General features: G+C 47.6%; 1 protein-coding gene across 1 annotated transcript; it reads left to right on the top strand.

Moving 5' to 3' along the window:
* The first annotated feature begins 48 nt into the window (after nucleotides 1-48).
* Nucleotides 49-13,362, top strand: Ndufa8 (NADH:ubiquinone oxidoreductase subunit A8). Its single transcript, XM_052723178.1, has 4 exons — nucleotides 49-202; nucleotides 4,585-4,748; nucleotides 9,837-10,002; nucleotides 13,065-13,362. Exons 1-4 carry the CDS (start codon nucleotides 50-52, stop codon nucleotides 13,200-13,202), a joined length of 621 nt encoding a protein of 206 aa, XP_052579138.1. The 5' UTR covers nucleotide 49; the 3' UTR covers nucleotides 13,203-13,362.
* The last annotated feature ends 262 nt before the right edge of the window (nucleotides 13,363-13,624 follow it).

Here is a 13,624-nt window from a genome sequence, read left to right on the forward strand (position 1 = left end):
ATTCCTCCAGCGGTCACAGAGCATTGCGTCTGCGCGCCGCTGGAGACGCATGCGCAAATGGTACAGGGCAGCCTCGGAGACCCAAAGGGGAATTGAAGGAGACGGGCGACGCGGCCGAGGGCACCTGGTCAGGGTCGCGGCTGCCGCCGTCATGCCGGGGATAGTGGAGCTGCCCACTCTGGAAGAGCTGAAAGTGGAGGAGGTGAGGCTCGCCCCCAGGGCAGGCGGGAGGCCCGGGGCTGCAGCTGCCAGGCGGGCCCGTGCTCGGTCCCGGCCTCTGCGACCTGCATGATCACATCCCGCCGTGCTCCAAACACCTAGGCCCCAACCGCGACCCGTCTCCCCTCCCTCTTGTGAATGGAGGTGACACTTTCTAACATCACCTAGCCCCCTGCTGTACCTCCCCGTGAGACGAGTATGCCTATCCAGGTGCTCACCTTCCTACGAGTCTGTCAAAATCGGTGCGGAGCAGGCCTGGGGGCCGCCGCAGCATACAGTGCGTGTTGCACAGTGAGGCTGGCATGGGCTAGGGTGTTTGGTAACAGGACACATTTAAATATTCATTATACAGTGGAAAGTAAGGGACAATGCTCTGCTTTCGTAGCTTATAGTTTAATAAGGAGATAGGTAAAGAGGCAGTACAGCACAGTGCAGCTAGTGGTGTGAGAAGTGAAGTGAAGGCGATGTGTTACTGTAATTATTGCAAACACGATCAAGCCACTTCTGCAGGCCACGTTGCTAATTACTTGGGACACACAGTAAGGTAAGATATAACTGATCTTCCCTGTAGACCAGAAGTAGGCCCGGAGAGTAGAAATGATTTGCCCAAGGTCACATAGACAGTGTGTGGAAGAGTTGGAACGGGAACCCACACCTGTTCTGAAGCCTGGGCTGTTAAAGCTTTGAGCTAACGTGCGATAGAGTGAAGAGGAGGTGTAGATCATGTTCGTTGAGAAAGCCAGAGCTATTTGATGTCAGCTCTAGTGTTAGTGGTGGTTCTGAGAAGTCACTGATGGGGCCAGAGCAGTTTGAACTTGACCCCGTGAGATGGTGCCAAAGGTGAATGTGTTAAGGCAGAAGACCGTCCTGGCAGGACTTGTTGTTAGAAAAAACAGACCTGGCAGGCTGGAAAGTCTGTGTTGGGAATTCCACACCAGACACTGAAAAGTGTTTTCCCCACACTACTTCTGGAGTCCCTTACAAACCTGTGAGGGTGGCAACTGTTATTTCTTCAGATGAAAGTATTAGCTGTACTCATGTGTGAGTAACACTTACTAAGAAGTGACAAGTTATGTCCCCATGAGCCCGCTTTTTATTCTTATCCCATCATTAAATTGGTTAAACATGAGTTGACATGTTTTTGATTTTTTTTTTCTTTTGGTTTCTTGAGACAGACAGGGTTTCTCTGTAGTTTGAGTTCCTGTCCTGGAACTCACTCTGTAGACCAGGCTGGCCTTGAACTCACAGAGATTCGCCTGCCTCTGTCTCTCGAGTACTGGGATTAAAGATGTGCACCACCACGCCCGACTTTTTTGTTAAATTTTTAATTGGCACAGCAAACATTTCATGCAAGAGCTTTCCAGTATATTTTTCTTTAAAGTTTGCACAATATATATAATTATGCAAATAACTAAGGTGTAATAAAAGATAAGACACATATGATTAAATCTATGAGATAGGCAGGCACAGGTTAAGGAGAAAGTAGGATTTGATGTTGGATCTGAATTCTAGGCCAAACTGCTTGATTACTTTCAGTAGCCTTTAGCACTTATAAACAAGGGTGTTTTGCTTGCAAGATGAGGTGACTAGCTGAACAGTTTGTGAGGACGTAAGCTGTGCTTAACAGAGTTAAAGATAAGATCCTCTGTGCGAGTGCGTCCTCCTTAGCAGTGGACTAGTGACAGAGGCGATGATGTGGGAGAGCCTGGGTCAGGTCTGCAATATGACAACAGGCCCAGGGGGGCCAAGAGCAGCAGCCACAGCTTTGGGGAGCAGATAAAATCCATTTTGGACTCTATGACTTAGGGGTCATGTCACATCACTATGGAAAAAAACATCCAGGAGCTTTGGGTTAAAAATGCCAGCCAGGGGGTGGTGGCGCACACCTTTAATTTCAGAACTCAGAAGGCAGAGGCAAGCAGATCTCCAGGTTCAAGGCCAGCCTGGTCTACAGAGTGAGTTCCAGGACAGCCAGGGCTACATAGAGAAACCCTGTCTTGAAAAACCAAAAACCAAACAAACAAACAAACAAACAAAAACAACATCAAAAATATTCCTTGGTGTGTTGATAATTTTGAGTAAAAATTAAGCAACAGCCAGTACTGATGTACATTTTATGTGTCAGGTACATTCTTAGCATTTTTACAGGTATGAGTTCATTGGATCCTCACAAGATCCTGTGAAGTAGTAAGTGCATCACTCTGTGTTTTACATAAATATGAAATAGGCCTGCCATAATTTAAGTACTAAGAAGGTGTGGATGTGGTTTGTGGAAGCAGTGCCAGTACTGGAAGGCATGGGGGCTTTGCTGTGACTCTGTGGAAGCTTGCAACGCAGAGTGTCTGTGAAGGATGATGAGGAAGGATGCTGAAATTCTGGGTTCTGGAGACAAAGGATGCTGGATGAACTTGAGAGGGGACTGTTGGACTTCATCAACTCTGAAGAAGCAGGTGAAGGGGGCATGGTTGCATCTCAAGCGCTCCACCTTCTCTCTGATGGTAATGTCATGCCAAAGGCCTGTTGAGAGGCTACAGCGTCTGGGCTCCAGTTCTGAAGATGGCTGGCATGTCATCTCAAATGTGTGTTTATTCGATGGTTAGGAATTGGCTCAGTGAATGTGTCTCATCTTTGTTTCTTTATGACAGCATGAATATACCTTCATTTTGATAAGACTGCCACCTGTGTAAGGAAATAAAGCAACTAATACTTCAGGCTTTTGGAGGGCTGCTGTCTTGAGGATTTAAGTAATCAAATCAGTCATTTAAGGATATTTTGAGGCATTTGGCAAGCAAGTAAAATGGTGCTCAATTTTTTATTTAAATTTTTTATATTATTTATATGTATGAGTGTTTTGCCTGAATGTATGTGTACCACGTTTATGCCTGGTTACCATGAGTGCCAAAAGAGGGCATCAGATCCCCTGGGACTGTTGGTGAGCCACATATGGGTGCTAAGAATTGAGCCTCAGTCTGCTGGAAGAGCAGCAAGTATTCTAAACCACTGAAACTCAATTTTTAAAATGTAGTGACTTTTAGAAAAAACAAGAGTGGTAGTGCATGCTTGTGGTCCCAGCTGAGCAGGATTGAGAGTAGGAGGCCAGCCTGGCCTACATAGTTCAAAGCTAGCCTGGGCTACGTGAGTGTCTCCCAAAATCAGAAATAAAATAAAAAGGTTGAGTACCTTTATTCTCCCAGCTGGCTATAGGTAATAAAATAAGCAAATGTGTACCAAACTTAAATACAAAAATTTACCGATTTGGAGTATAAATCTGTTAGAGTTGGCATGGCAAATTTCACTTACGTGTGAGTTTACCTTTGTGTGTTGATTGTTGGGATGGACAGTGCTGGTGGGCAGTCCTGGTTCTTCATCTCCTTCCTGTAGGATGTTGGTGAGCCTTCTCACTCTTCTTTCCCAGATGTTTGTCCTATTAGTAAATTAATATGTATAAAGTGCATAAAAATAAGAGTGCAGACTTTTCTCACACTAAAGTCCTTAATTTTTTAAAAAATCCAATTCAGTGGTGTGTTAAAGTATGGTTTCCTGACACCGACTTTTAGGAAGCCTGCTAATGCTCTCTGTTCCATATCTCAGTTGACCAGGAATCTGAAAACTCCCTGCTCGGGAAAACAGCAACAGTAAAGCAAAAGCAGGTTAGATCAGAAAGGCCAGCCCTGAACAGGACTATCAAACTGCCCACGCCCAGATGCCAGCAGCAAATAAATACCCCACCCCGCTCTTGAAAATTTAGGCTTAAGAAGTTGCCCATGGCAGAGCTGGTGCTCAGTGTCTGCCTGCAGACTTTAGTCGGGCAGTAAGATAGAAATATCAGAAGAGAAACAGTAGCCAAAGTGGCTAAAAAGCGAGGATGAAGATGAGTCCTTCCAGACAGCAGAATGCTCTGTCGGGTTCCAGTGACGGAAGTGGCTTCGGCCTGGGCTAACACTCTAGAGCTGGAAGCTGGGCCCTGGACTCTGCCGATCCTAGTGAGCTACCTGCAGCTGCTCTTCAGTGCTTCTCTAGAGTGTTGGAAGGCAAGCAGGGGAGTCTGCATGGTCACAGTGCTCGACTTCGCATCAGTGTGGGCAGGTTCCAGGGCTTTATTCTTAGGAATAATTTGCCAGACTGTGAGCTCCTTTTCCTTTTCCCTGCTTCCTCTGATTTCCCAGCCCTCTGGGAGTTTCAGATGTCCTTATAGGATTCATTTCATCCTTGGAGAGGAACCTTAGCAATGTTGACAGGGTTATTTTAAGCAAGATTCTGTTAGGGTCACCATCTTTGTCTTTAAGAGAAAGCTGGGCTGGTTCTGTCAGCCTAGCGAGACGTGCGGGAGTGCATAGTGTGTGACCCTCTACATCACTTTTCCAGGTGAAGGTCAGCTCAGCCGTGCTTAAAGCTGCCGCCCACCACTATGGGGCTCAGTGTGATAAGGCCAATAAGGAATTCATGCTGTGCCGCTGGGAGGAGAAGGACCCCAGGCGCTGTCTGCAGGAGGGCAAGCTGGTCAACAGCTGTGCACTGGACTTCTTCAGGTAAGACTCACCTGAAGGCAGTGTCTGTGTGAGTTGTAACGTCAGGGTGTTCTGAAATATTCTTACCTGAGGAAGTGACTTCCGGCTAAGAAAGAAGAGCTGCAAGTGTGCAGGTTTGAAGTCAGATAGACCAAACTTAGTTATTTTGTTTGTTTTGGATTTGTTTTTATAAGGCAAATTCTGTAACCTCCATGAATCTCAGTTTTCAGTTGTGAAACAGTGTCTGTCCTCTGCAGTATTGCAGTGGGTATTTTGAAAAGGTGTGTGCAACCGTCTGAGCCCAATGCTTATTGACAGACAACAGACAGTTGTGCTGGTTAGGAAAGCATTGAGGTGGACACTATGCTCAGTACTTAGACAGGCCCAGGTGTGCAGTTAACTGAAAAATGTTAGTTGGGCATGATGCTGTGGTTGTAATCCTGGCATTCAGGCGGTAGAGGCAGAGGACCAACCAGGGCAGCCATGGCTACATAGGGAGTTGGAAGCCAGTTTGGGCTTCATGAGATGCTGTCTCAAAAAAAATTCTGGTTTGATTCAGTCAGCCTAGAACTCACCATGTAGTCCTGGAACACTCGTTCCTGATTCAGCCTGCAAGGGCTGGACCTGTACTGCGCACTACCTCACCCAGGCGCAGAAAGAGGTGTTTGAGAATTCTGTTATACTAAAGGGATAGAAACTCAACTCAGAGCGAGTTGGCTCCAAAGTCCAGAAATAGTCCTGGTGTCAGGCAGGCTGGACTCAAGGGTCTAAATGACAGCAGAACTATGTGATCCCTTTTTTCCTCTTTTCTGCATAAGCTCTTGGCTCAGCATTTCTCCGTTGACCTTATTTTCAAATAGACTTTCCCTTGGCTATTGCCTGAATGGCCAGCAGCCACTGTAAGCTGCCCTCCTCGTTAGTAAGCCCTGAGAGGGTGCCATTGTAGTGCCATTGCCAGGGTAGGCAGAGTCCCCACACTGAGCCAACTCTACTGTCTGTGGACTTCATGGGCTTGTTTTTGAACCTTGGGAGGTAAGTGCTCTGATTGGTCAGGCCTAAAGTGGGATGTAGTCTTAACTTCATGCAGCTGCATCACTGAGAGACAGGGAGGAGTTGTTTCCCAAAGGAAATCAGAGGGATGTTACAGAAGAATGGGGACCGACTGCTGTCGGAGCAGGCGCTGCTGCAGTGACATTACAGGAGAGTCAGACGTGGAGACCCAGTAGCGGCCTTTCTTCTCTCTTGCCTGTGCTGTCTCTGTCCACATGCAAAGATACTCTGTGGTTATAATTGTAATGTGTAGACTTTTAGACTGGTTTTCCCTGAAATCACTGGACGCATTCTTTTGAAGCTTGGTTTCAGTGACTACACAGTCTACTAGTAGAAGGGCCAACTGTAATGTACCAGACAGCTCTTGTTAGTGAACATCAGTCTGTACTGTTTAACCTTTCTTTTTCTTTTTTCTTTTTCATTATTTTTTATTTTTATTATGTTTTGAAACAGGATTTCCTAGGTAGCCTGGCTGTCCTAGAACTTACTATGTAGACCAAGCTGGCCTTGAACTCACAGAGATAGGCCTGCTTCTACCTCTCAAGTTCTGGGATTAAAGTCGTCTGCCACTGCAGCTAGTTTTTATTTAACCCTGTAATTCCTTGGTATACATTTTCCAACAGTGTGATTCTTTTTTTAAGGTTCTGATAATTATATTTGGCTTCTGAACTTTTATTGCTATATTTTTAAAAAATTAATGATTTTTAAATTTTTTTTTCAAATGTGTTTGTGTATTTTGATTGAAGATATATGTCTGTGCACCGTGTTCATGCATGCCTAGTGTCTTGGGGCCGGGAGTCAGAAGAGGGTATCAGATTCCTTGGAACTAGATGTGAGCTGTCATGTGGGTGCTGGGAACCAAACCATTTCTTGGCAAGAGCAGCAAGTGATCTTAACTGCTGAGCCATCTCTCCAGTCCCTGATTAAACAAACAAACAAACAAACAATTTTATTTATTGATGTCTGGGGGGAGGGAGTCATGTCCATGTGCCATGGTGCAGGTGTGAGGGGTCAGAGGCCAACCTTGTGGAGTTGGTTTTCTTCTGCTACCTTTATGTCAGTTCCAGGGATTAAACTCAGGACTTCAGGCTTTGTGGCAGTTTTACCCAATGAACCAACTCACCAGCCCCTGCCTTTTTGTTATTTTAGGTTGGGTCAACTTATTCTGCCCTCTGCATTGATGATATGCACAGTGTTTAAATATTTAATACATAGGAGATGGTGCTTTATGATGCTTGAATTTATATTGATATGATTGCTAGCAAGGTTAAATATGTCTTTACTTATTTGGGGGAATAAAAATGGTTTTCTAAGAGAATATTGGAAAAGGATTTTTCCCGAGATGCCGAGATGGGAAATGAAGAATCCCCTTGGTCCTCAGGCCCGCCCAGGGAGGAGGGACTCAGAGCTGGAGATGACTGATGAGCACTAGATGAGGGTCTGCAGGCGTGGTGGGCAGAGGCCTGGTAGGATCCCCACTGCAGTGCTGGGCTAGGACTCCTCTTCTGCTGCGGACTGTGGAGAACACAGGAGTGGGTGCGGGTTGGGATACACAGGGTCCGGGTAACATTGGTGAGTCCTAGGAGGGAAACTGAGTGAGTGGCAGGAGGGAGGCATGGAGAGTGACTTTTGCTGCATGCTTAGACTCTCGGAAAGTCTTCATGAGACATATTAAAGGAAGGCCATGCATTGGGAGTCCTCAAGTTCTAGAATAGGGTAGGGAGCACTTTCAGCCTTTATTCTACTGCAGAAATGTGTTCTGGGGTTTTCCCCACTACCTTAAATATGGCTTTCACATAAAATTGTGCTATTTTGTGCTTACCTAGCAAGCACAAGGCCCAAGGTTTGGTCCTCAGCTCTGTGGAGGGAGGGCGTGTTACATAAAGTAGTGCTATTTTATTCTTCCTTGAATTTGTATTTAATTCCTAACAGGTTTGAATGAAAAGGGAGGGGGAATTTTGCTCCAGTCATTTTTTTCTTTTCTTCTTATCTCTACCCGCCCCTCTGGGCGAGGTGTGTGTAGAATAGGGTCTCATGTAGCCCAAGCTGACCTCAGATTCACTCTGTAACTAAGGCCGCCCCTGAACTCCTGATCCTCCTGTCTCCACCTCCCACAGGCTGCGATTATAAACCTGTGCCCCACACCTAGCCTCCCTAGCCATGTGTTCTCTTTGTGTGTTTGTTTCTGTGTTTGTGTGAACGTGTGTGTACCCACATTCATGTAGAAACTTGAGGCTGACAGCAGGAACCCTTATTCTTTGAGGCAGGGTCTCTCATTCTGGAGACATGGAGCTCAGCACTATGGGCTAGTTTCACTGGCCAGCTTGCTTTGGGGTCTCCCGTCCCCTTCTTCAGAGGATGGAATTTACAGTGGGGCTGCCAGGGCAACTTGGCACTTCTGTGGGCTCTGGAGCCCCCATTCCAGTCCTGTTTCTTGTGTGGCCAGTGCCTGAAGCACCAGCCGTCTCCCTGGCTTCCTCCAGCTGATGCTCCAGATCAGTTACTTGCTTCCCTGCTTCCTAGCAGCGCCCAGCTCTTCTTCAGGACTGTTTCTGGCTAGAGCACCAGTGGGCCGAAGCCACAGCTCTGTGTGGGCCCCAGTACCTCTTCCAGTTAGTGTTTGTGTTTGAAGGCTCTGTCACCTCTGGCCTCTGTCAGCATGCCAGGCTCTGACTGCTTCCTTCCTTTCTGAGTTTGCTAAGCTGAGATGTAAAGAATGACCAGGCTCCAGGAGAGTTAGTTCTCCTGACTAAGATGCCAGTGTCTTAGGCCATGGTCTTTTATTTTTGCTGGATAAAGAAAGGCTTGCTCCTCAGAAATCTTCCTGTTTATTTCTTACTTACTGGTTCTTAACTTTGGCTTCTTCTTTTTTTTTTTTTTTTAATTACAAAGCATATAGAAAGTTACTTTTCATTATGACATTTTTCAAGCAAAATTTGTTTTTGTTGTTTCTCTTCCCTCCTTTCATGAGTCTGCCTCCCTGTGTGTTCCCCACCCCTCACCCCCACCCCGTAGCCACTTTACACTTTCAGGTCACCTGTGACCTTTAGCCCCCCAACGCCTCTTGTCCTAGTCTGTGATCACTCTCACAGCCTTTTATTTGTATGCATACATCCTGACCTGCCGTCCTGCTGTGCTAATGAGACACTATACACATTCACGTATATTAAAAGTGAACTCACGTGAGATCCGAGAGAGGGCCAGTGGTTCGTGTCTGAGACTGTGACACCTCACTTAGTATGACATTTCCTAGTTCTGTTTTCCTGCAAATTTCATATTTCTTAGAAGCTGAGTAAACCAGGCATGGTAGCAGAGACCTTTAATCCCAGCACACTGGAAGCAGAGGCAGACGAATCTCTGAGTTAGAAGCCAGCCTGGTCTACAGAGAGAATTCCAGGACAGCCAGGGCTACACAGTGAGATTCTCCCGAAAAACCAGAAGTAAATAAATAAAAGCTGAGTACAAATCCCATTGTGTATGTTTGCCACGTTTTCACTGTCCAGTGTTCTGTTGATGGACATCTAGACCGGCTCCATTCCCTTGCTGTGGTGAATGGAGCAGCAGTAGATACAAACAGTCCAGCGTCTGGGGTAGGGTATAGCGAGTCCTTTGGGTGCAGCCTGGGAATGGTGTCGATGGTCACATGGTGCTCTGGTTTCCATTTTTTGGTGACTTCCACAGTGGTCGCACTAGTCTACATCCCAGCGGTGATGGTCACATGGTGCTCTGGTTTCCATTTTTTGGTGACTTCCACAGTGGTCGCACTAGTCTACATCCCAGCGGTGATGGTCACATGGTGCTCTGGTTTCCATTTTTTGGTGACTTCCACAGTGACTTCCACAGTGGTCGCACTAGTCTACATCCCAGCGGTGGGAAGGGCCCCTTCCCTGCAGTCTCAGCGTTTGTTGTCCGTCTTCACTTGAAGGCCTTGAAGGTGACATGTGGGTGGTGTGGCATTACTGACTGCTGCACTTCCAGAACGTAAGGCTGTTCACTTGCCTGTGGGTGCTCTGTTGTGTTGTTCAAGAGGCACCTCTAACTTCCAGTCTCCTTTTCCAGGAAGGTAAAGCGCCACTGTGCAGAGCCTTTCACAGAGTACTGGACTTGCCTTGATTACTCCAACCTGCAGATGTTCCGTCACTGCCGCAAACAACAGGCAAAATTTGACAAGTGTGTGCTGGACAATCTGGGCTGGGTGCGGCCTGACCTTGGGGAGCTGTCCAAGGTAAGGTTCCTCTGGGCTCACTCTGACCTGGAGGTGGAGGTCAGGCAGAGGGACTGGCTTTGACAGAAGCAGAAGGGGCCTTCTAAGGTTGGAGAGGATGTGAGTGCTCCCCATTGACCAGACAGGCATCCAGAAGCAAGTGTGTCCAAGCACGTGTCATCCTCTCTGGGCTGGTTAGCTAACGGGGTAGAGCGGCTTAGGCAGCATGCCAGTGAGGTGCCCTTGGGGTGATCGGATCAGCTTGTGTCAGGTTATTTTGTGACACCAAGAATTTAGAAGCCCTGCTCACAGTTGAGGAGCTCAGTCCTCCCTCCTCCTGTGTTGGTGGTTTTGGTGACGACTCTGGGTGAAGTGTCCCCGGACGCCTGACACCTGCACTCTTCTCTGTGCTCTCATGACTGTACTTAGCACAGGAGCAGGCCAAGTGTTGACCCCCCAAGTCTGTCCTCCCAGCCCCCACTGCTGGGGCCTTGCTGGAGAGCTCTTCTGAGCTGCTTCTGCACGATAGCTCATCCTGTGCAGTTGAAGGATTCAGGGCTGAGGCGCTGTCGGTCTTCACTGCAGGAGCGATCTGTGTGGGCAACAAAGATGCACCGATGGCACTCTGAAGAGCTGTAGGGACCCCCCTCCCGAGCTGCATGTCCTCCCCTGTTGTGTTGTGCAGCTGAAGAAGCCCTCCCCACATGCCTACAGTTCCTGCTGCTTTACCTGGGGTCCTCCACGCTCAGAGCCAGGGAGCAAAGCTTGAAGGGGCGGCCATGGTCAGACGGACAGAGTAGGGCTGCATCCTCTGTCCACAACCTCCTGTGGAATCTCAGACTAACTTTCCAATCCTGTCCGCCCTGATCCTAATAAGGCTGAGGATCTTGGCCTCCTGAACGAGTTATACCTGAGCCCCTGTGTGAACCCCTGCATAGCACCAGGCACACAGGCCGTCTGTCCATCTTAGTTCCCTTCCCTCTGGGGTCAGCATCTGTGAATAGTTGTCACAAATAGATGGGTAGCCTAGCTTTTTTTTCCCAGTCTGGCATACTTAGCTTTACTTCAGATACATTCTTTAGCTAAACTGAGAAAATTATTTTAATAGTGGCCAATTCAGAGTTGGAAAATGATAGGACTTACACACTTAACCAGTAAAACTATCTTTTCTTGTTTCTCCCTCACCACAGGGGAATTAGTGAGTCAGGCTATTAAAGTGGTGTATTTATTCTTGAGTCTTTGTGTTAACATTTTTAACCCCAAATAAAGTTGTCACCCTAATCGCCTCAAAAATGTATTTCTTGACACGTATCATCAATTGTAGCTGTACTGCAGTCCACTGTCCAGTCTCTGGAAAGGCTCCATCCAGCCGAGGGAGCCCAGGCTGCAGCTTCATTCTCTTTGGCACTCTGTCTGGCCCACTTGCCTCTTCCTCTGGATGTCACATCCTTTTCTAGGCAGAATTATCTCCAACTCATGATCATAACCTGAGTATAAAGAAAGCAAGGTAGGGGCGCTTCTGTACATCCTAGTTCCTCCCGGGAACCCCATTTTACACATGGCAGGTTCATCATCCCGTAGCTGCCCCAGACCTTCCTGCTCCTTCTCCTCAGGATGCGCTTCGCTCTTCTTCCCTTGATCAGTTAGCTGTTCTTTCAAGGAGTCACTGGGTACTTCATGTTCAACGGACATTTTTCAAAAACAAAGATATGATATCACTCATATCTTGAGTGAGCATTTGGAACTACTCGTCAAGCAGCAAGGAACCCTTAGTGACCTGCAGTTAGAGCAGGGGACAGGGACCTGCATCAAGGCCTTGGGTTCCAGCACCAGCTCTGATGTCATCTTAGGTGACCCAGTTGCCATCCTGTGAGCTGGAGGTAATGTGTACACACAGGGTGGTGGAATTAACTGTGTACCTGGGAGCTCTGGGCACAGACATGTTTCTGAATGGTATATCTAGGCAGATGGACCTGGCCTCTCATGTATGTAGGTGGCTTAGTGTTGGTACCACTAGAGTAAAAGCCAAAAAATGCTTAGTAGCTGTGGCCTACTTGTAAGGGCCTGCTTCCTTAACTTTCAAAGGGGTCATTTCTGGGCTAGAGGTATTGCCAAGTGGTACAGCATTTACCTAGCATGTGCAAGTCCCTAAGTCTAGTCCCCAGATCCACAGCAAAATTCAAAAATTAAAAATCAATTTCTGGTTGCTTCAGTTGAGATTTTGGTGGCCATTGGGAATGGTAGTTGTGGCTGCTCTCCATCTCCCTCTTGGCTGCAGTTTAGAACCTACCGTTTCATTTGGCTGTTGGCTCCACTCGTAGTTCTGGTCCTGCCACCAGGACTGGCTTCCCTGACTCCCGGCCTGCAGATGGTGATTGGTTGCATCCCTGTAACAGTGGCACCTGTTGATGTCAGCTCAAATCCAAGCACCTCTGCACGTGTTTGCACACTGTATCACGCGGCCCTGTGGCTTAGCTGTGCACAGAACCTCCGAGCACAGAACAGATGGGCCTGGCTTTGTGTCCCAGCAAGGTAGTCTTAGAGAAGCGCTGGGAACTCACCCGGTGGGAGCTGCTGGTAATGGTGAGCAGGGATAGCATGCTCAGCGTCAGCACTAATAGCATCAGAGCGTGTTTAGTGTACGGCCTCTGCTGCTGTGTGAGTTCTGTACATGTCGTCTCTGTCGTCTCTGCTCTCTCACTTGCACTGGCTTCCTTCTTAATCTCCCTGGCTGACTCCTGATTCTCCTCAGAAATGGACCCAGTCTTCAGTGTGAGTGATTTGTGCAGGATCCTCCCTTCTCCGTTGTCATTGGGTAGAAGTCTTGCTTGATAGTTCTGGCTTGCTCACTAGCCAGTGGATAGCATGTATCTTCTCCTTGCTGTATCCTCAACTCTTACCATGCAGCATGACAAAAAGTGGGCTTTCTGAAGTCTGTACAAGATTCAGTGAGGCTAGACACATGTGCCTGAGGTTTGACGCTGAGGAGTAGTTGGGGCAGCAGGAGCAGAGGGACCCCAGAGGGCTTAGGGTCACTACTGCTGCAGTCCCTTTAAACCCTGCCTCCTTCTTTGCCCTTCCAGGTCACCAAAGTGAAAACAGAGCGCCCTTTACCAGAGAACCCTTATCACTCAAGAGAGAGGCCGGAGCCCAACCCTGTGATAGAAGAGGAACTGAAGCCTGCCAAACACGGCAGCCGGTTTTTTTTCTGGACCACTTAAGATGGGTCCCTAGCCCACACGTGCCCAGATGACAGCTGATGAAAATACCCATGCCGCTCGCATGTTCTTTCCTGGATCACGGACGTTAACAAAAAAAATTAATTTATGTGACTTGGCAGTTATTCTATACATTTCCTGTCCATTAAAATTTTAAAGGAAACAGTTGTGTTTTATTACGCTTTACGTAACCTTTTAGCCTTTAGAGATGACTTCCCCTGTCCTTTCTTGTGCTTCTGTCTTACTTGCTTGCTCTAAGGAGGACTCGCCTGTGTAGCAGGAGAGCCACACTCCAGCATGGAGGCTTTTCTACCTGAAGCAGCTTCCCAGAGGTGTTTGGCAAACAGTATGAAACCCAGCTCTCTCCTCTGGGCTGGCATTCCAAGCAGATAGCTCTCCCTATCAGTCATTCCAGGGAAACGTCC

Source organism: Peromyscus californicus, unplaced genomic scaffold (assembly GCF_007827085.1).
Source record: "Peromyscus californicus insignis strain IS unplaced genomic scaffold, ASM782708v3 Scaffold_7__1_contigs__length_154581171, whole genome shotgun sequence".
NCBI lineage: Eukaryota > Metazoa > Chordata > Mammalia > Rodentia > Cricetidae > Peromyscus > Peromyscus californicus.